This window comes from Saimiri boliviensis, chromosome 3 (genome assembly GCF_048565385.1).
Source record: "Saimiri boliviensis isolate mSaiBol1 chromosome 3, mSaiBol1.pri, whole genome shotgun sequence".
Lineage (NCBI taxonomy): Eukaryota > Metazoa > Chordata > Mammalia > Primates > Cebidae > Saimiri > Saimiri boliviensis.
The window spans coordinates 175586184-175610207 of record NC_133451.1 but is presented as its reverse complement, the minus strand read 5'-3'; the positions used below and the strand labels follow the sequence as shown (position 1 = coordinate 175610207).

At 36.0% G+C, this 24024-nt stretch overlaps 1 protein-coding gene across 1 annotated transcript; it reads right to left on the bottom strand.

Moving 5' to 3' along the window:
• Positions 1-13056: 13056 nt before the first annotated feature.
• On the bottom strand, positions 13057-13587 carry LOC101053383 (programmed cell death protein 5). Its single transcript, XM_003938733.3, has one exon. The coding sequence runs from the start codon at positions 13585-13587 to the stop codon at positions 13198-13200; it is 390 nt and encodes a 129-aa protein (XP_003938782.2). The 3' UTR covers positions 13057-13197.
• Between the last annotated feature and the right edge of the window lie 10437 nt (positions 13588-24024).

Genomic DNA, 24024 nt, shown 5'->3' with positions numbered 1-24024 from the left:
TTAACCATAGGGCACTTTTAAAAAAATCCTTTTAAATCCCTTATTACCCGACTTTAGCCACACCAAGCAGCCAATATTTCTGGCTTTTGAACTTTATCACAAATAACCTCAACAGTGAAACCAACAAGCCTCAAATAAGGTGATGACTTATCTGCAAATGTACGAGGTATTTTCAAAGAGTTGATAAGCAGTTTTTACAAAATCTAGATTCTTTCAAGGTAGCTCAGAGAAAGGAAGATTTGAGAAAGGAAGTTAGATGTTGTTCAGGGAGTGAAAAAGAATGAGCAATGGCAAGAGTCCCATAGATATTAACCAGGAAGTATTCACTCCCTAAACCAGGATTGAACTCAGGCTGCCGTTGTAAAACGACAGAGACCTAAAGAAAGTACTGCCATGCAGTTATAAGGTCAAGCTGCCAAGGACATACAAGTCAAGAGGGAAACCACACCCAGTTTTTTGTTTGTTCCTTTGTTTCTTTCAGAGACCTGCAGCAAGGTTTGTTATTGACTAATTGGCTGGACTAGCTTGAACAGTGGGCTTATGGGGTCCTAGGCCTGTGTTCTATCGTAAGGTATTCCTCCTTGTGACAGAGCCATACAGAAAGACACACAAAGCACACCAGATTCACTACAGCTTAAGACTAGCCTTAAGACCACATTCCCAACCCCTGAGAGTGATGGGGGCAGTGGCAGGGTCCTCTCCAGCATCCTGTCTTCTGTAGTAAATCCTTTTTTCTATTACTCAATAATTTTAGAGAGAATATAAACAGTGATTTTTTGGGGCATTCATTTAAATCTCTCTTTCTCGATTTGCACAGAGAGAGAGAGAGAGAGAGAGAGAGAGAGAGAGAGAGAGAGAGAGCAAGTCAGAAATCTGACTAGTAAAAAAGTTTTACACTTTCACTGGTATGTCAGGCTTCTGGGATCTCTTCCCCCAAGCTATGGGGTCCTTTTGACCCTGGAGTCCTGTAAAGGGGGAGCAGAAAAAGAGGTTATCTGCATATTGTAGAAGTTGTCCCTCCTGAAGAGAATATTCAGTTAAATCTGTAATTCCTTCCCGGTTCATTTTCAAGCCAGTTTAAGGTTGGGGGAAAATTAAGCTTTTTGTAGTCTGGGGGTTGCATCTGAGAGGAGTGTCCTGTGGTACAGAGATGTGATTACTCATCTGTGAAGAGAGGACAGAGTAGGAAACAAGAAGAAGAAGGCTTTTTTTTTTTTTTTTTTTTTTTTTTTTTTAAGTCCCAGTGATTCATGATGCATTTGAGAGAAGTACAGACTGAAGATGGTTGATCACCCATCTGGAAAGAGGAAAAAATGCATCTTTTAGTTCCTTCTTCCCAGCAAACACCCATGGTAGGTGAGGGAGAGCAAATAAAAGGCTTCCCCTTTTCTTCTTCTGTCCTTGTATCCCTGAGACCTGGCAATGCTTGGTGTGTGCCACCCATGGGTGCCAATGCAGCCTTCACCCATGAAACAGTGAGACCCAGAGGGTAGAAACATTTACACTCACTTATGTGCTGGCCTATCCTCCCTGCTATCATAACATTTGTGTTCTCTAGACTTCGTCTATACCAGGAATATGAGCAGGACCTCATCCATGAAATTGAGCGAGCCTAAGTGGCAGGAATTAGTCATGCCCACCTGCCCTGTGTCTCTAGACTTCTGCTATTTTCTGCTTTCAAACCTCATTTTCTTTTCTAGGGTTTCAATCTCAAGTTTGGAATTGCATTTGGGACAAAAAGTTGCCTCAGAAAGGTGCATGGACTCACCATGTTAAGTCTCAGGCAGCCCTTGTCAAACTGCAATTGGTATTCAGTGCCTCCTTCACTGCTTTCTCAGCATAAGCAATGTGCTAAGGTGAAGCTGTGGAAGCAGGCCTTTCTTAAACAAAAGAGAGAAAGAAAGTCCCGTGATTTGGGGACCTGGCCTAGTAAGATGTCTCCCAAAAGGAACAGGCAAACCTCCTCACATGGAAAATCTTCCTGTATTTGCAGGGCTATGTGAACTCCTGACATCACGGAAAACAACAAACAAAAAACACCTTAAGTGCAGAGAAAGGGTAGATGCCTGGGGAGAAAAGCCTGTTGCTCTATGCAAATGATTTCCTTCAAAGTGGGGGGGGAAACATCTCTTAATTGCCGAATCCTCTCCACTTCTAAGAATAAACAGAAACTGCATGGTTCTGAATTACATTTTAGATAACTGGGTCTAGTGCTTATCCTACCCAGTAATGTATCTGTAGTCTGCAATGATGCTCTTATTATTATTTAAAAAGAGAGAGAGAGAGAGAGAGAGATAGGTACCATCACAGCTCTGAAAAATGAAAGGGAAACTGTCATAGAAAAGACTAGATTGGAGTAAAGCTGACATTCCCAATCCCCTAGAGTGACAGGGGCAGTGGAAGGGTCTTCTCCAGCTTCCTGTCCTCTGTGGCTGTGCCATTCACTCTGAGCTAGTTAATCAGAGGTTCAGTACTTCATAGGCCTTCATAAAAAGTCTGAGGACAAAAAGGCTTGGAGAAAAAGTGAAGAGTCTAGGTCCACATTTAGTCACCCTTCAGGGACCCCAGATGAGCCCCCAGATAATGCAGGATTTTTGCCAGTCACTTTGCCAGCCAGGAACCTCCAGCCAGTGACACCCCTCACCCAGGCCTTGCTTGCGTATACTATCTGCTGCAGGAGGTAACTAACCCACTCGGCCTGCCCAAGCCATGCCTGGCTTGCACACTGGCTTTGCCCACAGCTGGACCAGTCATGCCTCAACCCACCTGTGTTATAGTTTGTACACACAGTTTGTGGTTTCCAAGTACTTGTCCCATATCCAAGAAGAATGAAGATACACGGACAAGAGTGTGGAGGGCAGGTAATAATTTTATTGGGTGACAGAGCAGCTCTCAGCAGAGAATAGACATGACGTGGTCCTCCACCCAAAGTCAGGTGGTTTCTCTGTCAATGTGGCTGAGTCAATGGCTTTTAGAGGCATGGAGAGGGGATGAGTGGGCTGTAGGTAGCATTGGAAAAGATAACATTTGATTGGTTAAAAAGCATTACTCAGAAAGAACCAATTGGGAAAGAGTGGGCAAATGGGAATAGAAGTCCTCACTCCAGGTTGTGAGTTTCAGTCTGTTTTTTGGCTTGAAAATGGAGGTTCACCAAGGACCTGCTCCTCTCTGACTAGGATTTGTCTGCCTCCTGCCTCTATCATTATTAAATGCATATCCTACTTTTTAATGTATATTTACATGCAGTTTTATTTCTTGTGTCCTTATTATTTCCAATTGTTTTAATTACTTATATTGATTAAAATTTTAATCCTTAGTAACTATAATATCTAAGGAAAATATATCATTTCATTGTTTAAATAGCATGTATCCCTTCATAGTTTAGGACATGCTTACTAGCAGACTCAAATATTTCTAGCTACTTTTTTAAAAAAGCCAAATATATATAAAGTTAATATTATCTTCAGAAATTAATGTGTTTTTTTTTTTGTTTTGTTTTAAGACAGGGTATTGCTATGTTGCCCAGGCTGGTCTCAATCTCCTGGCCTCAAGTAGTCTTCCTTCTTCTTTGGCCTCCCAAATAGCTGGGATTACAGGTGCATGCCAACACGCCCAGCTAAAAGTTAATGCTTTTATAGTTATTCTTATTTGGAAATAATGTAGATTATTTAATAAATATCTATTATTTAATTTAACACAGTATAGTTTAGGATTTTAAGTTATCAAGCAGATTTTTAAAACTCTTTTTATATGCACATGGCATTAAACAAAACTGTTACCTCAAGTTACTTTCCTTGCTGACAATTTTTGTGACAAAGGTAACAGGCTTATTTAATTAGTAAATCTGGGTAGAATATTCATTTTATACTAAAATAGCCAACATTCTTATTTATTAAAGATTACTCAAGTCATGAACTTGAAAAGCATTTGGATAAGTACTTTTCTTTTCTGAGAAAATAATTTATATAAAAGTTTATTTTTTTCCTTAGTTCAATTAAATATAGCTCTTTCAAGGTTATTTATAATAATACCATCTGAGGGTGGAATACTATTACACATAAGTTAATAATATACATATATTTAGACATACGTAAGCATACAGATACTCATGGCTTCTGTGCTGAAATATTAGCTATGTGCAGGTATAATAATGAGCACAATCATTAGTTAGATCCAAATGTGGCTCTGGTAGTTAAATTGGCCTGTTTAGATGGCCAGAGCCTTTTATTGATATTTGTGGATGAAACTTTTCAGATTTTTCATTTACTAGTTAAGTTCTTAAAAGTTTCGCTTTTCTACCCACTTTCTGATGAGTCATTTCCCTGAGGTCTGACTTTTAACAATTTAGACATCTTAAAGGCAGAGAGAAAGGATATTAAGTTTTCTCCAGGAAGGAGTTTTGGGCATATTCGCTTATCATCGGGAGTCAATTTATTGAGACTGTGGGCTAAATTTTAGATGGATGACTGAGAGGACATCCAGTCTTTTTCCAATTAGTTTTTTTTTTTCCTCTTTACCCTTAAGCAGTTGCTTTTATAATAGCTTGGATTTATATGCAAGATTAAGAGTTAAATTTAGTGTTTGCAGATACCTCTGGCTCATTTGAGGATCTAATTTTTAAAGAAAGTTGATGTTAAAGATTCAGGTTAATTTTCTTTACACACTCTAAAGATTCTTTTAGAAAGGCTAATTTTTTGAGTTGTTCTGGGTTTTGGAAGCTTCCTTATACCAATAAAAAAAAAGTATCTCATTGTTTCTGAGGTTTTGGGAATCCTTTATTCCTAACGTACTCATACATGAACAATTTCATAAAGAATAAAACTTCATCATTGTGGATACTGTAATTCCATTATCTTTCTGAGGTATACCGATTTATCTAGGAAGACCTAGGTCTTGATCCAAGGCTTCTGAACATAAAATTAGCTGGAATTCCAGACTGAAGTATACTATACTCCTTAGGTTCTAATGAACAAATAATACTTTATCCTAAATTTTGCTTATCACAGGTCTCCAACTGAACCTAGTCTACTTCCTACTGAACAGAGTTTGACTTCTGGATCTCATTCTGGATTCTGAATCTAAGCTGGAGGCAGTCTAACCTCTAAAATGAAAATTGTTCAAATAAAGTCAAAGAGCTAAGGACACAATTTTCAGATCTTGACATCCAAGAAGGACGTACCCAGTGACCACCAAATGCAGTGAGAAAACAGTGGGCTCAGCAGATACCTATTTAACCTGGTTGCTCATCCTTCCTGGGGGTCATCAGGGATCCCTTTTACATATCTGAAATGAAACTTTTAAAAAGATATACTAAGGCACGATAAGATTTTAAAGAGTTTATTGGAGTAAACATTCACTCATGCGTCGGGCAGCTTCACACCAGAAGTGGTTTGGCAACTCCACCCATGGCACGCCACAGGGGAGCTTTTATAGCAGAAACACAGAAGGAAAGCAGAGAAAATGTTTGGTTAGTTTAGTGAGACAGTTGCCTTATTTGGACTATTCAGTTAGAAAGTCCATAGTTATATAATTATAAGTGCATTGGCTACTTCTGGTTGCTTGAGATTAAATCTGATTTTTCCTTAATATAGACATTTGAAAGATACAGCTAAGTTTTGCGTGTGGTTAGAAATCAGGTAAGTTTGAGTTCCCTTATGAGACCTAACTGTTTTTGCCTGCTCAAGAATTCTTCAGGCTTTAGGCCTGGTCTCCATTTTACTTTACTTTAACAAAGGAAATGGAATATGTTGCCTGCAGCAAAAGAGAGGAATAAGTGCTGGCCATTTCCCTACAGCCACTGAAAGGTGAGATCTGCTGGCCATGAGGCATCAATGCTATTGAAGCATCTCTTCCTCTGTCTCTTTTATTTGTGAGTTAAACATTGTAATCCAGTGCCTAAGCTGTCTTTCTTGGTGACCCTGATACCGAAAATCACGGAAAGGGGTGATATCCTGGAACTCCTGCCTCTGATGATAGGCAGTGATACTCTTTATCCACCATGTAGACTCCTCCCTTGGAGGTGGTAATAGGTGTCACTTGCTGGACAGCCTTCAATTACACAACAGTCATCTTTCAGTGTTCTATAATCCCCTTATTGCTGAGTTTCATATGATATCCTAATTTACAGTTTGGTCAACGCTGCTGGTTTCTGCAAATGTATTGGCAGTGCTTATTCCATAGAGTAGACAGACAGATAATAGAAAATAGAGTGATAGCAGAACCATTCAATTAAAAATTCCAATTGAAAGAGAAACTTTGTCCCAGTTGAAGCAATGTTAATTGCACAGGGGCTCCCTCTGATAAAAGCTCTTGGCAGAGGACATCCTGCTATTCATTTTCCAGGGTCTCTTCTTTTCTTCTGTAATGTTCTTCAGCTTCTCCTAGTAGAATGGATCTCACAAATGTAATCTGAAACCTTGCTCTCCCAATGAACACAGTGAAAACAAAAACAGTCAAGAGGCAACTATGAGTATAAGGGAAAATTGCTTTTGAAGTGATAACATGTTGTATAATTCCTCTCCAACCTGTGTCAGCCAGTACAACTTTGACTGTAGAGCAGAACAGAAATCATTTCTTTTTTATATTTAAAGAAATAAAAATGTACTATATATGGCTCTAAAATGGTAAAGATTGAAAGAAAGTGTGAAAAGTACTGAACGCCTCAAGGGATACTCTGTGTTTGAAATTCTAACACAGAGATTCTAACCCATTCATCTCTTGTGAAAGAAAATGATCCCAAATCACACAGGTAAACTGTCAGTGCTGTCAAATATCGATGAGCAGCTCATCATCAATCATCAACATATATCCCTCAGGAAGACTCTGATAACTCTCCAAAATATCATTGAACGACCCCAAGGCTACCACAAATACTTAATGAGATCTTCACAGAATCTTTTGAAATTTGTTTTTAATGTTTAACGTCTTCATTGTTTCACTCGCTCTCACCTCAGTTCTTTGCAGACCCTTGCGACTTTAATAATCTTCTTTATTATTTCGGGGCTGAGTGGAAATGAAGACAGGCTGTGTACATGATTTATTAAGTGTGTATTACCATAGCAACCATACTGTAATTCTGAAAACAGGCATCTTTATAAAAATCTCAGTGAGTATACTGAAAAATGACCACAAATGGCATATAGTTCATTTTTTAGCTTATACTCTTTTTCATGATTGCCTGATTTTATTTATATTGTCAAGTAGTCTACTAATTTCTGTATTTTCACTAACAGTAGATTCAATATGAGTCTGTCAATTTTATGTGAATTCATGTAGAAAAATTGGTTCAGTATTTTTGAGAAACTCCTATCTAGTAAACTTAAGTACTCTAAACAAAATTCAGTGCAGAGAGAAAATCTCCAGTTTTATTTTTTCCCAAGACAATGGCCAAATATTACAAATTAAACGATACTTAGCATAATGAAAGGAAATCAGCCAGAATATTAATTCAATTGTTCCACGGCAAAAAATGTTACTGCCTCAGTGATTGAAGTTGGCAAGAATACACTTGCAAATACGTTAAGCAGGCAATAAGGTATCAAAAAGCAGCTGAGCCTCACCTGACTGGATATAAGAAAGTCATTTGAGCCGGGTGCGGTGGCTCACGCCTGTATTCCCAGCACTTTGGGAGGCCGAGGTGGGAGGATCACAAGCTCAAGAGATCAAGACCATCCTGGTCAACATGGTGAAACCCCATCTCTACTAAAAAATACAAAAATTAGCTGGGAGTGGTGGTGCGCACCTGTAGTCCCAGCTACTTGGGAGGCTGAGGCAGGAGAATTGCTTGAACCAGAGAGGTAGAGGTTGCAGTGAGCCGAGATCAGGCCACTGCATTCTAGCCTGGCGCCTGGTAACAGAGTGAGACTCTGTCTCAAAAAAAAAAAGAAAAAGGAAAGTCATTTGGTACACAGATTTCTAAGTAGACAGAATTCAGGACTTCAATTCTTCATTATTAAATTAACAGTCATTAAATAAACAATTATTGCACATATATAAGGCACGATACAAGATAAAGATAATACAACAATGCAGAAATAAATGAGGTCCCTGTATTACAGGGAGCTTACGGTTTAGTGGAATAAAAAGCAGTAAACAATCATAAAAATATTATCTCACTAACTTTGTTGTAAGTGACATGAGGAAAAAGTGCAAAATGTAATGATGGCAAATTGAGTCTTAAACAAATCTAAAATTTTACAGGTATCAACAATAAAATAAACAGCTGAAATCTATTATTGTTTTGCTATTGTTTTTGTTCAGTTCATAAGAAGGGAAATCAATGATTTCTAGGTGTATGATTTACAAATAGCGACCTTAAGTTTATCATGGAAGCTAATTCAATTGCTTTTAAAATAGAAAAAAAAAAATAGCAAATTGCATGATACAATGGCCGTGTTTTGTTCTTTGGTGTGTGGAGTAGATCCCTTGTAATAATTGTTCCTAGTGAAATATTTACATTTATCTCTTTATGCTCTATCGTGTGCACAGATTTTCACCAGCTTTTCCATCTACACACAATGTCCTTTCTAAAATCCTTATCAAAATCTTACATCTTCTAGATCAATCAGAATACTGTCTTATCCATGGATCCTCTCTTTTCAATGACCTATCACATGATATTTAAAGCAACATTCATTAAAATTTTCTGAAAAATTAATATATGTTCACCATAGAAAACATGAAGATGACCAAAGTCATCAAGTACACTACCTTATCTAAAGAAGCAATCAATAATTGTGTGTGTTTGTTTGAGTGTGCATAGTGAACAAATTATACCACATTGTATGATAGTTTAAAATTTAATCAATTTTCATTGAAAAATAATAATTGTTTATATTAATAGGGTACAATGTGAAAGTTCATTGCACATACACAATATGGAATACTTTAAATCAAGATAATTAACATATTCATCACATCAAATATTTATTCCTTCTTGATAAGAATATTCAAAATCTACTCTTATGGAAATTTTGAAATACATATCATTAACTACAGTCACCATGTTGTACAACAGATCACTAAAAATTATTTCCTCTGTCCAACTGAAACTTTGTACCGTTTGACCAATATTTCCACATCCCCTGCAACTCCAGCCTTGGGTATCCACCATTCTACTCACTATTTCTATGAGTTTGACTTTTTTAGATTTTACATATAAATGAGATCACGTAGCACTTGTCTTTCTGTGCCTGACTTATTTCCCTTGGCATAATGTTCTTTGGATTCATCCATGTTGAGCCAATTGACAGAATTTTCTTCCTTTTTAATGCTGAATAGTATTAAATGGAATCGTATTCAATTGTATCCCAATATGTCACATTATCTTTATTCATTTATCCATTGATAGATTCAGGTTGTTTTCAGATCTCAGGTATTCTGAATAATGCTGCAGTGAACATGGGAGTACAGATTTGTTTCTACATACTGAATTCAATTTCTTTGGTTATATGACTGGAAGTGTGATTGATGTGTCATAAGGTAGTTCTGTTTTTAATTCTTATTAATTTCTATACTGCTTTTCATAATAACTCTACTAATTAACATTGCCAACAGCAGTATGTAAGAATTCCCGTTTCTCCACATTGTTACCAACAGCTGTTTTGTCTTCTTGATAATAGCCATGCTAACAGGTGTAAGGCGATGTTTTATTTGGTTGTAAATTTTTATTTCTCTGAAGATTAGTGATGCTGAACATTTTTTCATGTAACTGTTGGTCATTTGTATGTCTTCATATGAGAAAGAACTTTTCAATTCTTTTACTCGTTTTCATGGGGTTGTTTCCTTACTATTGAGTTGTTTTGGATTTCTACTACATTTTGGGTTTTAGCTCCTTATCAGATGATGTTTAACATTTTCTCCCAACTCTTGGATTGTCTCCTCATTCTACTGTTTCATTGCTTTGCAGATTTTTAGTTGGATATAATATCATTTGTCTACTTTTGTTTTGTTTCAAATAAAAGTTATTGCCTAGACCAATGTAAGAAGCTTTTCCATTATGTTTTCTTTTAGTAGATTTACAGTTTCAGGTCATACTTTCAAGTCCTTAATTGATTTTGAGTAGATTTTTGTATATGATATGACATAAGGGTTCAATTTCATTCTGCATGGGGATATTCATTTCACCAGTGCCATTTTTTGAAGAAATTTATCTTTTCCTTTTGTGTGTTCCTGACGCCTTTGTCAAAAATCAATTAACCATGATCATATGGGTTTATTTCAGGGTTCTCTGTATTGTCCATTGGTCTATGTGTTTGTTTTTCTAGCTTATCATGCTGTTTTGATTATTATATCTTAGTAATATATTTTGAAATTAGGTAATCTGATGCTTCCATCTTTGTTTCTTTTGCTCAATTTTTTTTTGTCTATTTGGAATCTTTTGTAGTTTCATACATATTTTTAAGATTTTTTTTTCTTCTACAAAGAATGACATTTGAATTTTGATAAGGATTGCATTGAATTGATAAATAGCTTTGGGTTATATGGATATTTAACAATATTAATTCTTCCAAACCATAAACACAATATATCTTTCCAATTGTTTGTGTATCATTCAATAACTTTCACCTTTTTTTTCTAGTTTCAGTATATAGAGATTTCATTTTCTTAGTTATATTTACTCCTAAGTATGTTTTATGCTGTTGCATATTGACAGACTTTTAGTAAAGTCTTTAGAGTTTTCTGTATATATAAGAGCATGGCATCAGCAAACAGAGATGACTTTAATTTTTTCTCTTTTATTTAGATGCTTTTTATTTCTTTTTCTTACCTAACTGATCTGTCAAGGACTTCCAGTATTACGTTGAATAGATAAAGTGAAAGTAGACATCCTTGTATTTTCCTAAACTTAGAGTAAATTTTTCAACTTCTTACCATTGAGTATGATGTTAGCTGTGAGTTTGTCATGTAAGGCCTTTATTGTGTTGAGTAGCTTCCCTTCTATATTTAAGTTGTTGAGATATACCACATTGCATGCTCTTGATTTGTCATGATAGACCTACAGAATGAAAAGGCTATGATTGTCTTTCTATCTTAACCAAGGTAAGTTAGAAATCTTTGACACAGAACAGCTCTTTGGTCATGCTCACAAAGACCATAGGTGATCACCCAAGTGTGCCCTAAATTCTGACTTAGCTGAGTCTGTTCCGTGACTGGAAACATTCAGTCAACCATCTTCAAAAAATAATAGTTAAGGTCAAGTCATTTTAATGTTAAAACATAGGCAATATATTTAGCTTACAGATGAAAATACTCAATTAAATACTCAAATTAAAATTTATTTAGTTTTCTAGTGCCCAAATGAGAAGTGAGACACATTTCAGACACCATTTATTTTAATTAATAAGAATCTATTTATAAATGTAAAATTACTGCCAAGGATTTCTGAGAAATTTAAGGATTTGTTGTCAGTTTTTCATAAACCCTATTATTCAGAGGTTTATAACTGCTGTAAAAATTGACTCAAGGAACAGTTTAGCACTGAGAGAAATTATTTCTAAGTAGTATTCTAAAATATAGTATCTGACTATTCTAAAAAAAAACAAAACTGAAAGCTTCAAAGAGAGAAAGGGGGATGGAAATAGGACAAGTAATGTTAGTTTTGATATTTAACATTTTAAACAAACGTGGTTTATACCAAGAACAGCATGTTTAAAGACATTTAGAGGCTGTTCTATTTATCTATTATTGTGTAACAAAACTGTACTAAAATGTTTACTTCAAGGAACAAGGATTTTATTATATCTCATAATATTGTGGGTCAGGAATACTGATGTGACTCAGCTGGACACAGATGCAATCTGATGGTGGATATTCAGAGTACCATGTTGCTGACTGAGGTCTTTTCCTCGTAACAGGTGTCTGAGCTGATCTGGAAAGTCCAAGCAGCTCCACTCACATTTCTCAGGGCTTGACAGTTCTGGCTAAAAGATTCAGCAGACACCTCCTTCCTTTCTTTGTATTCTTGGGCATTTCCACGTTGTCTATCCAATATGGTAGGCACATATCTGATGGTTAACCAGGGCTCCTTAAGCAAGTGTCCCAAGACACCCAGGCAGAGTATTCAGACTTCTTTTGACCCAGTCTTGGAAGTTTCTAAACTCACTCCTCAACAGGCATTTGGTCAAGCAAGTCAGCAAGGCCAGCCCAGATTCAGAGAAAACAAATTAGACTTCTCTAAGTCAAAGGAGTAGCAAATAAAGGTGCTCATTTGTAATCTTCAACCAAAAGCTCCTATTTTACGTACATAATCTTAGAAAACACCAGACTGTAAGTCCAGGGACTAGTTTATTTGAAACTCTTTAATGAACTAGCTTTATGACACTTATCATGTTATATGACCTCTGTAGTTTTAAATTTACCTCATCTGCATAATAAAATGCCTGGATTAGATTTTGCAAAATATCTTCCTATTTTTCATAATGGATCACTAAATTATATTCCTTTTATTTAAAAAATAATTTACTAATTTTTAAATTTCTACTTTTGTATAATCTCATTCATCTTTTTAATTATATTTTTATCTTAACATTGCCTGGGATTCTAACAGAATGGTAGAAGTGGCAAGGACTGCCAGGGTCAGAGATTTTATCTAATTGCAAGCTAACAAGTTAGCCTGCCTCAGTTTCATCAATGCTGGAAGAAGACAAGAGACTTCCAGTGACACAGTGCCAATGAGTGGAGAACACCTGGTTCTTCTCGAGTCAAATTCGAAAAAAACAACATGGACACGCATGGAGTAGTTTTAAGGAGGAGGGAGTTTAAGAGGCAAGAAAGAAAAGGGAGGAAAGAGGCTCCCTTGTACAGGGACAGAGGAAGGGGGGCTACAAAGCTGAGAGTGGCAATCCCACACTTAGATAGTATCAGTCAGCTATATTCAATGGCTGGAGGAGGCAGTATCTGATTTGCATAGGGCTCAGGGAATTGGTTTGACCAGGCATGTCATTCACGTAGCCGGCAAAAAAACTGGCCCTCCCACCCTAGCCTTTAAATGTAAATGTAGGGCACCATGATGTTCCACTTGGGGATTTGTGGGGATGGCTATGCAGTCAGGCTTTTTTTTTTTTTTTTTTTTTTTTTTTTTTGCATAACAAGTTTATTTTTTTAAAGGCCTATAGACAATAAACAAAGTAAATAATCAGATCTTAACTTCTGTCCTAGAATTGTTCCGTTAAGTTCTAGTCTGTAAACACTTTTAGTTCAATAATCGTCATCTTCATCAGAGTCCATTACCTTTCTTCTGTTGAATTTCACTGTTGTTGTCTTTTCTGTTTGCTGGCTTACTTTTTTAAGGATTTCTATTAAACCTTGTTCTGATACCTTCTCACTTATTTGTCCATATCTTGCCATCTGTATAAGGTAATTCTCTACTGCTTTAGTTTTTTCAGGCTTTACAAGTGCCAAGTTACTTAACCTGGCCCGGGCTGACTGATCCAGTACTTGGGCTAAGATACTGTTTCTCATTTCTGCTTCCCTGTGCTTTGCTTCCTGTTGTGCCGCATCGCCAGGATCTCCGTGCTTGGCCTGCAGCTCGGCCAGCCTCTGCCTCCGTAGGGACAAGAGCAAGAAGACAGCAGTGGGAATCACCATGCTGTGTGGACCCAGTTTCTAATGGATGGCATTTGCATATCAAAGGTTGCCTGCCAGGATCTAAGACCCAGGGCCTTCATTCTAGACAAGAGCTGTGAAAAATCTTCCAAAAGACCCTTTTTTTCTATCTGCCTAAAACATTTTCTTAATAACTCCTACCTCATTGGGTCATAGACAAAGGATATGACCTCTGATGGTGTAAGATTCATGTTTCTATTAGTTCTTCTTGCCCCACAAGTCCCATGGGTGATGCAGGTTGACCCAAGCACGTGCTGTGCAAACAGTGAGTCTTTGTCACAGCTGAGAAATCTTGTGCTAAGGAAACTCTTCGTCTTATGAGTGGGTAGCAAAGCTTCCCAAATTTTGCCCAGACAGAGATTGTATGTATTATCTTTATTATCCTAAAACAAATCTACCCTCTGCCCTTAGGGAGAAGCTACTTCTGTCTTTTGAGATATATTATACAAATATCCTTGAAAAGATAGTCTAACCAAAAAGGCTGTCAAGATTTCTTTCTCAGAAGATGTACAAAGACATAAGAACCCATGAAGAATTATTTTCCCATAGTAGAATGACAGAAAATTATCATGGTAATTGGGAAGAAATAAGGACCTCAAAAGGTACAGCGAGTTCTTACTTTTGTCAAGTAGAACCCGATCTAATATGCCACCATTTGCAGAAATCAACCCATACTTTTCAGGTTAAAAACAGAGAGAGAAAAAAAAAACATGAGAATTTAGCATTTTGATACTCTTAAGAGCCCTGAGTACTAAAAAGTAAGAATGAATACCTAAAATAAATAGGAAATCACAAATGCATAGAAAAACACTTTCTTATTAATAAAATATTTTATGAGATTTCTTCATTTTCTAGCCTCCTCAAATATTTATTCAATCAGCATTAATATAGATTAATATTTCAGGCTACTTAGACAAGTGGTGTATGGTGATTCTCAAATAATTCCAATTATGCTACCTTTAAGAATGTGTGGAGGAGAAGGATGGACATGTGATAGAAGTTACAATAGAACTAAAAACAGTGACAGGATACACAATAGTGTCATTTGGTGAGAAAATTATTATATCCCACAGATGTTGTGATATTTAATGATTTCATATTGTTTTGAGTAAAATTTTCACTAAAGTAAGATAAAGGGAATGCTAATATTAAGTGAGAGATTATTTAATTTCTATTCAAGACATTTCCATACATATATTTCAAGGAAAACCTTTTCATGTCATTGATTTCATGAGGAGTCTCTCATTTAAAATGCTAAAATGTAAAAAACATTGAGAATGGAAATGAATGATTCACTTTAGAGTTATTAGAATAAATTCAAAGTATCATGTTTTCTCATCACGTGGTTAAATACTAAAATTGAAAGAATATTCTGCTTTGAAGATATTATAACATTATTTCAATACCTAAGAAGAGATGCAAATGAAAAAAAAAAAAAGCAAAACAAAACAAAACCACTCAAATCTGAACTAATTGATGTGGTTTGGCTCTGTTCTCTGTGTGCCACCCAGATCTCATCTTGAATGGTACTCCTCTAATTCCTATGTGTTGTGGGAGGGACCCAGTACAAGATAATTGAATCACAAGGGTGGTTTCTCCCATACTGTTCTCATACTAGTAAATAAGTCTCATGAGATCTGATGGTTTGTTAAAGGATTTCCGCTTTCACTATTTTCTTATTGCTGCTACCATGGAAGTAATGCCTTTTGCTTTCCATCATGATCATCCCCAACCATGTGGAACTGCACATCCACTAAACTTATTTTTACTCTCAATCTTGGGTATGTCTTTATCAGCAGTATGAAAATGGCCTAATTGTGCATTTTCAACAACTTAATATTTTGGTATAGTAATATGACTTTAAATACCTGATTCTGGGAATAAATGGCTAAACTCTTCTCAAATGGCATGTATGTTCTATATGGAGAATCATACCTCCTGTGCAATTGTTTGTCATGGTTATCCTTTAACAGTATTGTAAATCTATTACACATATCTTATTAGTCTCTGAAGTTCTAAGCATGAAAGTAATATTTTCTCATGAATAGGATTAATTTTTTCCAGAAAAATAAAAAAAAAACAGTAATCATACCAAATTCTCTTAATGTTTCCAAAACATCCAATAGAACTTCCCATTCAAACTAGAAGGCAGTTGAGGCAGATGACCAATAAATGTATACTATCTGCTAAGTCTCTAAAATTTTAGCTCTGAATTGAAAGCTTCCTATCAGAGTGGATAACTTTTTTTTTCTTACACACTATTCTTGGGAATATAAATTAGTATAGCCATTATGGAAAACTGTATAGAATTTCCTCAAAAAAACCCTAAAACTAAAATTACCTTATGATCTAGCAATTCATTTCTGTATTCATATAATTTGAATTGAAATCAGTATGTCAGAGATGTCTGCTCTTGTTTGTTCATTGCAGGACTATTCATATTAGCCAAATTTTGGAATTGACCTATGTACCCATCAAGAGAAGAATGGATAAAGAAAATGTGGCATATATTCATATAACTCATTAGCTTAGAAACAACTTTTTTTCCCTAGAGGAGAGGTTTCTACAAACTTAATGGGTGTTAATCTGCCAGGCACAATATTTTATTATTGAAGTTACTTTTATGCCTTCTTGAAAGGCATGAAATGCATGTTTTCATTTTTTAATTGTCTGCCTACTTAAATGAGCAACATCAAGACACTCATAGGAGCATGGTATAATGTACATTAAAAGCCTAAATGCTCTTCTATACTTTTGCTGAGGGCTACTAAATCTTTGAGTTAACTGATCTTCAGTTTAGGGGATTCTGTAGCTGTTTTCTCAATATTTTTAAGTGATACTTCCAAGCACTCAGTGACATTTCTTTGGAGTCAGTAATTTGTATTGGAGATAACTCTTGACTGCATTTCAGTCAGATGGCACCATTCATTCAAATTATTCATATAAATAAGGCAGTAGTGCAGTGAAGGTGAAGATCAGCAGCGAGGTGGAACCTTCAATTGAAATAGAACTTCATCAGCTTAGGATGTGCATCATAGCCTGATGAACAAAGAGCAGGACAAGTTCACAATTAAACAAATTGAAGCCTTGGTCATTCTTAATGTGATTCATTAGTGGTTTGCTTAGTGTTGTGTTTATTTTTAGGACTCTTATACTCAAGACATAGTATTAATTACCTAAGTGGGATCTAACCACAATGTTAGGTTTGTTTTTGAGCTTTGATATTTAATATAAAGAGTAAATGCTAATTATTATGATTGCTATCTTCCCCCAAATGTCTCAATTGTAGGATCTGAACTATTAATACCCACTAAGTAAAAGGAACTATTTTCCCCCAAATAGTGTAAAAATTTGATTTTGTTGAATAGTAAAATATAACATATTGTAAAATGTAAAATGTAAAAGTGATACTTTAAAATATGAAATCTTCCATGTTACTAAAACAAAAATTTTATAAAATCTCATAGCATGGTATAAGGTTTTGAATGCTATAAATTCACACAGACAATTATGTTGCTCTAATTATCTTAAGGCAGCACACATAGGGCCAAGGTGAGGGATTGTGTTAAGGAAAAAAACCTTTTCTTCCTGGGTTTATGAGGGACATGGTTTTAAAGGGAGGAGTTTCCCAGCAGCACGCCTCCATCCATGTCCCCATCTGGGAATGTATAGTTCTTTGTCTAACTTTCCCTTACAGGTTAGATGGAAAATCCAGGTGAGCTTCTTTGTTCAAAAAGCCCACGGAAACCTCTGGGAGGAGGGGCTCTGTTGTGGACCAAGCAGCCAATCTGGTATCAGAGTCAAAGATCAATCACTGCAGAGGAAGTTTGAAAGAACTCCTCTCATTGGACAAGCACATGAATGGGTAAGGAATAACTCCAGGGTTAAAACCCCAATGATCCTTACCTATATGTATTCCTTCCTTGGATCCCCTCCCATGACAGCATGGGAGCTCTCTCTCTCTCCCTCATTCTCTCTTTCTGCTTAATAAATTGCTCTCTGCTAAACTCTTTGAGTCCATGATACTTATTTGAACAGAAAGCTCACCATGCTTCCAGGGCCCCTTTCCTCATTCTTCAGGTTAGAGAGGCCAAGGACCTCAGAATCCAAGTGGAGATGGAGCTGAGTTCTCAATCTGGGAACTGGGAGCATCTTTGGGATGTCCAGCTCTCTTCCTGACTTACATCTTTGGAGAGCCAGCCAAGAGTATGTTTTTGGACTTTAGAGCGGTGAATGGTATCAAACTCCTTTGGCTTGCTAGTCTGTCCTTTTGCTTCTTTTAAATTTGTTAAAGATGTAAAAACTGGGCACAGTGGTGGAGCCTAGGCTGGGCAGACACTGCCTGCAGAAAGCAATATTACCCATCATAACTCAGGGAAAAGAAGAAAACCCAACAGCCTTCCTTGAGCAGTTACAGGAGGCCTTACGAAAGTATACTTCCCTGTCACCACACTCTATCGAGGGTCAGCTAATACTAAAAGACAAATTTATTATGCAATCAGCAGCAGACATTAGGAGGAAGCTCCAGAAGCTGGCACGGGGGCCAGAACAGAGTCTAGAATCATTACTAAATCTAGCAACCTCGGTGTTCTATAATAGAGACCAGGAGGAACAGGCTGAAAGGAACAGGAGAGACCAGAGAAGAGTAACAGCCCTAGGCACAGCCTTCAGGCAAGCAGACCCAAGGGACTTGGAAGACAGAAAGGCTTGGATTAGCTGCCACTCTGGCAGAGCTTGCTACCACTGCAGCCTACTGAGCCACTTTAAGAGAAATTGTCCCCGAAGAAACCCACCACCTCCTTGTCCTTGCCCACTGTGCAAAAGGGATCACTGCAAGGCACCCTGTGCCAGGGTATGAAGGTTCCCAGGGCTTGAGGTGGCTAACCAGATGACCCAACAACAGTACTGAGGGTGCTGGGGCAAGTGCCAGCACAAGCCATCACCCTCAAGAGGGCCAGGAGGTCAATCTCCTCCTAGACACTGATGCGGCCTTTTCAGTTTTGCTCTCCTGTCCTGGATGGCTGTCCCCCAAGTCTGTAACAGTCTAAGGAGTCCTAGGACAAGCAGTCTCCCGATATTTTTCCCAGGCCCTAAGCTATAACTAGGAAGATATACTCTTCTCCCATGACTTCCTCATCATGCCAGAAAGTCCAACTCCCTTACTAGGGTGGGACCCGTTAGCCAGAGCAGGAGCCATTATCTATATAAATATCATCAGGGAGGAAATCCCTCTCTGTTGCCCATTATTTAAAAGGGAAATTAATCCTGAGGTTTGGGCAATGGAGGGGTAATTTGGGTGAGCAAATATTGCATGACCAATTCAAATATAGCTAAAGGATCCCACCTCTTTTTCTTACCGAAGACAGTACCCCTTAAGACTGGAAGCCAATTTTTTGTTTAGCAAGTGAATTCTGATAGAACAATAAACACTAGTCCAGGACCTGAAAAAACTGGAGGAGACTGCCATGGTCTCCCTGTCCTCTGGACAATTTGGGCCTGGAAGTTGCAGGGAGGAGGCCATGGCAGCTACTCAGGGGAAACAATGGTACGTAGCAAATCTTTGAAAACATCAAAAGAGAGAAAGATCATGGAAGAAAGGAAAAAGTTGGATTTCTTTTTACATTTAGCAGAACATCATCTCTGCTTTCTAAATACGGGGTCCACATTTTCCTTTTGCATTGGACCTGGAAAATTAAAGTAGCCAATCTTCGGTAACCAACAGCATTTGACCACAGTTTTTAAAAATCTAAGAAGAAATTGATTTTCAAAGTGCCAGCTATTGATTTACTGGGTTTCACTCTCAAAATCCTAAAAAAAAAAAAAAAAATGTGTACCATGTACTTTTGTTTAACATACATTCACATATTTATGATGAGGATAGGAGAGTAGGCTGAGAGGGGAATTAGAGAAAGAAAGAGTAAAATCTATACTCATCTGCTGAGTGAGGAAATGAAATAAAATGGGAACACTAGCCACTGTATGCTTTCAAATATATGCCTCTATCTAAACAACAGTAAACATACAAAGTACAATATTTCATTCATTTAAAAATTAGAATCTGCTCAGCACATAGAATCTTTATCAGAGCAACAAGATCCTTCAATGATGTGAACATTATGGTCTCACAATACTAATTGAGGAAGACGCTGTCTCAGCATTTCTCACAGAATGTTTCTTGGTATGTTAAATGTTTTATTTTAATTTGATTTTTTATTACATTTGAATAATACTGACAATACACCCCTATTTATGGCTATTTTCTCCTTTGTTCCAAACTCCAGGCTGTGGTAGATGTGCTTGATATTTTACAGGTGAGATTCTCACTATCTGATGAATTTTTCCATTGGAGTGATAACTAAGGAATAGAAAAGAGCATCCTCAGTAAAACAAATGCACACATTAGTCTCCTCATCTAACACTATTAAATAAAGAGGTGTAGCATTTGCTATGGATAACACTTTTAATTATATTACATGTTTTAAAATTGCAGCTGAATATAGTATAATTTTAGTAGCTCATTTCTCCTGAGGCATCAACATCATTTATCACTCCTGCTGCCATCTGGCATGTCTGAACCATCATGATCAGCAGTTTATGTGGAAATTAAAACATTCGATGGGTCGCTCTTCAATAATGCTCTGAGGTCAGGGACAATATTGCTAGCAGCGGCGAAGATGCATTTTTATCACACACTTGAGAGGCATCCATTTGACATACTTTATAGCTTTCTAGGTTAAGACTAGCCAAGCTTTCCCTTATTTGCACTGACCTGACATGGGGTCATTCTGTATAATAACTATCTAAGAATCATTCAGAGTACTTCCCACTTCTATTGTGCTTATGCAGCTACATTCAGGTAAAAGCTCAGCCGCAGCAATATAAGTCCCATTCTCTCTCTCTCTCTCTCTCTCTCTCTCTCTCTCTCTCTCTCTCTCTGATTGCTTGTTTGTTTTTTCAGTTAAAGAATTCAGAAAGAGCAAGAAAATACCAAACACAGGAATAATTAATGCGGTAGTTGTCTAAGAAGCAAACAGTAACTTTTTTCATTATAATAGAAAGTAATCTTTTAAACAAAGATATCCTTGAAATGTTATTTGGTGATATTGTCAAAGATAACTTGTTTGAATTTAAATTGAATTTCCTTGATTGAGAATGTAAAGAACATATTTTAGTTCATAAGCTAAGTTCCACGATTACTGAGCTTCTCAGAATGGTGAGTTGCTTAAGTCAAATAGCCTAAATGCCCAAGTAATGTAAATGCCTAATCTTTGTAAAGAATAGCACTACAGAAATATTTCAGTCTAGAAGAAACTGTTCATTTCCCATCAGGAAGGTTATAACCTAAAACACAATTTTTTAAATAATAAAAATACAGTAATGCTATTCCTTTCCCCCAAAAAATGAATGTTTGCCAAAGTGAGAGAAAAATGTGCTAATTTTTTCTCTTGGTTATTTTTTTCTGATTTCTATTTTCTCCACACAACATCACTACACAACATACACACTTGTACACACACACACACACACACACACACACACACACACACCTGTCCTGTTCATGAATACAGTCAGCAGACATTAAAACGGAGATGTTACCATAGAAAATACATAACCTCCGTAGAAACAATATCCACATGTGCTCTGTATTTAAGAACCAGTACTTTTCACAGTACTGAGTTTGTTGTGGTAAATTTCAATATCAGGAAAACTTCAGAGAGGAAATAAGTCTTTGTAAAAAAATGATGGAAAAGGAGAGATTTGTTTCCATTATATATGTACTCATACCCATTCTAAAAAAAATGATAATTCACAAAGATTCCCTCTTATATTTCTTAATCTTTTATACGTGTTATGTTTAGAGCTATAGGCTTTTTAATTTGACTTTCTTACAAGGGTTGAGGTTTGGTTTAAAGGTTTTTGTTTATTTAGGTTTGGAGGGTTTTAAAAATTTTTCTAATGTACAAATGTTCTAATGTGATTTGTTGAAAAGGCCCTACTTCCTCCATTGCATTAATTTTGTGGTTTTGTAATTCTGTCAAAAGTAATTTGGCCCTACTAGTGTGAATCTCTTTCAGAATAGAATATAAGTATTTTTGTTCTGTTCCATTGATCTCTTTATCTAACCTCCACCAAAACCAGTCACACAGCTTTTAATATTGTAACTTTATGGTAAGTCTTATAATAGGGTTAGTGTGGTTTTTTTCAGCTTTATTTTCCTTTTTCAAAACTGTTTTGACTATTTTAGTTCTTTCAATTTCTTTCCTGTTTTGTTTTGTTTTGTTTTGTTTTGTTTTGTTTTGTTTTGTTTTGTTTTGTTTTGTTTTGTTTGAGACAGAGTCTCACTCTGTTGCCCAGGCTGGATGGAGCACAGTGGTGTGATATTGGCTCACTGAAACCTCTGCCTCCTGGATTTAAGTGATTCTCCTGCCTCAGCCTACTAAGTAGCTGGAACTACAGGAACCTGCCACCATGCCCGGCTAGTTTTTGTGTGTGTGTGTTTAGTAGAGACAGGGTTTCACCATGTTGGCCAGACTGGTTTTGAACTTCTGACCTCAAGTGATCCTCCCACCTTGGCCTCCCAAAGTGTTAGGATTACAGGTGTAAGCCACCATGCCTGGCCTTGTTTTTTTTTCATTTCTATATATGTTTTAAAATGGGGATCTATATTTCAGCTAGGACTTTTGATAGAAATATTGTTAAACTTGTCGATGAATTTGGGGAGCATTAATACTTTTACTATGTGGATCTTCCAATCCATGAATTTGATATGTCTCCATTTATTTATTATGACATTTATATAATTATGACATCACTGTAATTTTTAGTATACTGATCCTGTACAAGTTTACAGATTTGTATTTAAGTATTTTAAATTTTTGGACCAATTATTAATGGTATTGTGCACTTCATGTTTACTTTCTGTTTTTTACTGCGATCATAGAGAATTTTGATTAAATTTCATATATTGATCTTATATCTATAATGTGGTTTAATTCATTAATTTGCTCTAGAAGGTATTTTTTCTTATGTAAATTCCACTGGATTTTCTACACAGACAATCGTAATGTCTATACATCGGGACAGGGTTATTTTCTCTTTTCCAATCTGTTTGTCTTTCATTTCCTCTTCTTGCCTTACTGAACTAGGTAGGGCTACCATTACTATGCTGAATAGAAGAAGTCAAAGCAGACATCCTTTTCTTGTTTCCAGTTTGAGGGGTAAAGCATACAATCTTACACCATACAGTGTGAGGTTATCTGTATATGTTTTGTAGATGTTGAAGATAAAGTTGAAAATATTCCCTTCTATTGTTAGTTTGTTGAGTTTTTATCAGAAGTGATGTAGAATTTTGCCAAATATTTCTTCTATGTTAATTGTAATGATCGTTTTCTTCTTTAGACTATTATTGTGGTGAAATATATTAATTTACTTTTGAATATTGAACATAGTTTGCATTCTCTGAATAAACCACACTCAGTTCCAATGTATTTTTTGTATAATGAAATGTTGATTTTCTAATATTTTGTTGAAAATTTTTGAAGATATGATTATTAAGAATATAGTCAATGGTTTTCTTTTTCTTTCTTTGTTTCGTTTCACTTTTGTACTGCCTTTGTCTGTTTTTTCATAAGAGTAATTAATAATGGCTTTATAAAGTGAGTTGGAAAGGGCACTACTCCTTTTTTCTACCTTCTGGAGGAAATTTGGTAGAATTGATGCTATTTTGTAATATTTTGTAGAATTCACCAGTAAAACATTTGACACTGGAAATTTTTTAGAAGAGCTTTTAATCACTAATTTAATTTCTTTAATAAATCTTAGACTATTCCACTTATCTATTTTATCATTGATGAATTTTAGTTGTTATGGTTTTCAAAGAACTATTTAATTTCAGTTATATTGTACAATTTTTACATGAAAAATTTGATTTTGCAAAAAATTTGTAAAAACTTGAAAAATTTGATTTGAGTTTGTTTTCAAAGAACTATTTAATTTCAGTTATACTGTATAGTTTTTACATGAAAAATTTGATTTTGTTATTTGTGGTATTTCATTATAATTTTAATATTATAATTTTAATTTATAGTCTGTGGTGACATCTCCTTTTTCATTCTTAACATTGGTCATTTGTGCAATTCTCTTTTTTATTTGTAAGTATAAATTTTTATAGATTTTTCAGAGAACCAACTTTTAGTTTGACTGATTTTTCTGTCTTCATGTCATTATTAACTGTCCTTATTATTATCTTTTTATTACTCTTACTTTGATGTATTTTGTTAGTTTTCTAGTTTATTGTGGTGGAAGCTTAGAGTATTGAGTTGAGATCTTGTTCCTTTCTGACGTATGTATGTAGTGCAAATAAGTTTTTCCTCTGGAGCTCACTTTTACTTAGTTCCATAGATATTGATATGTTGTATT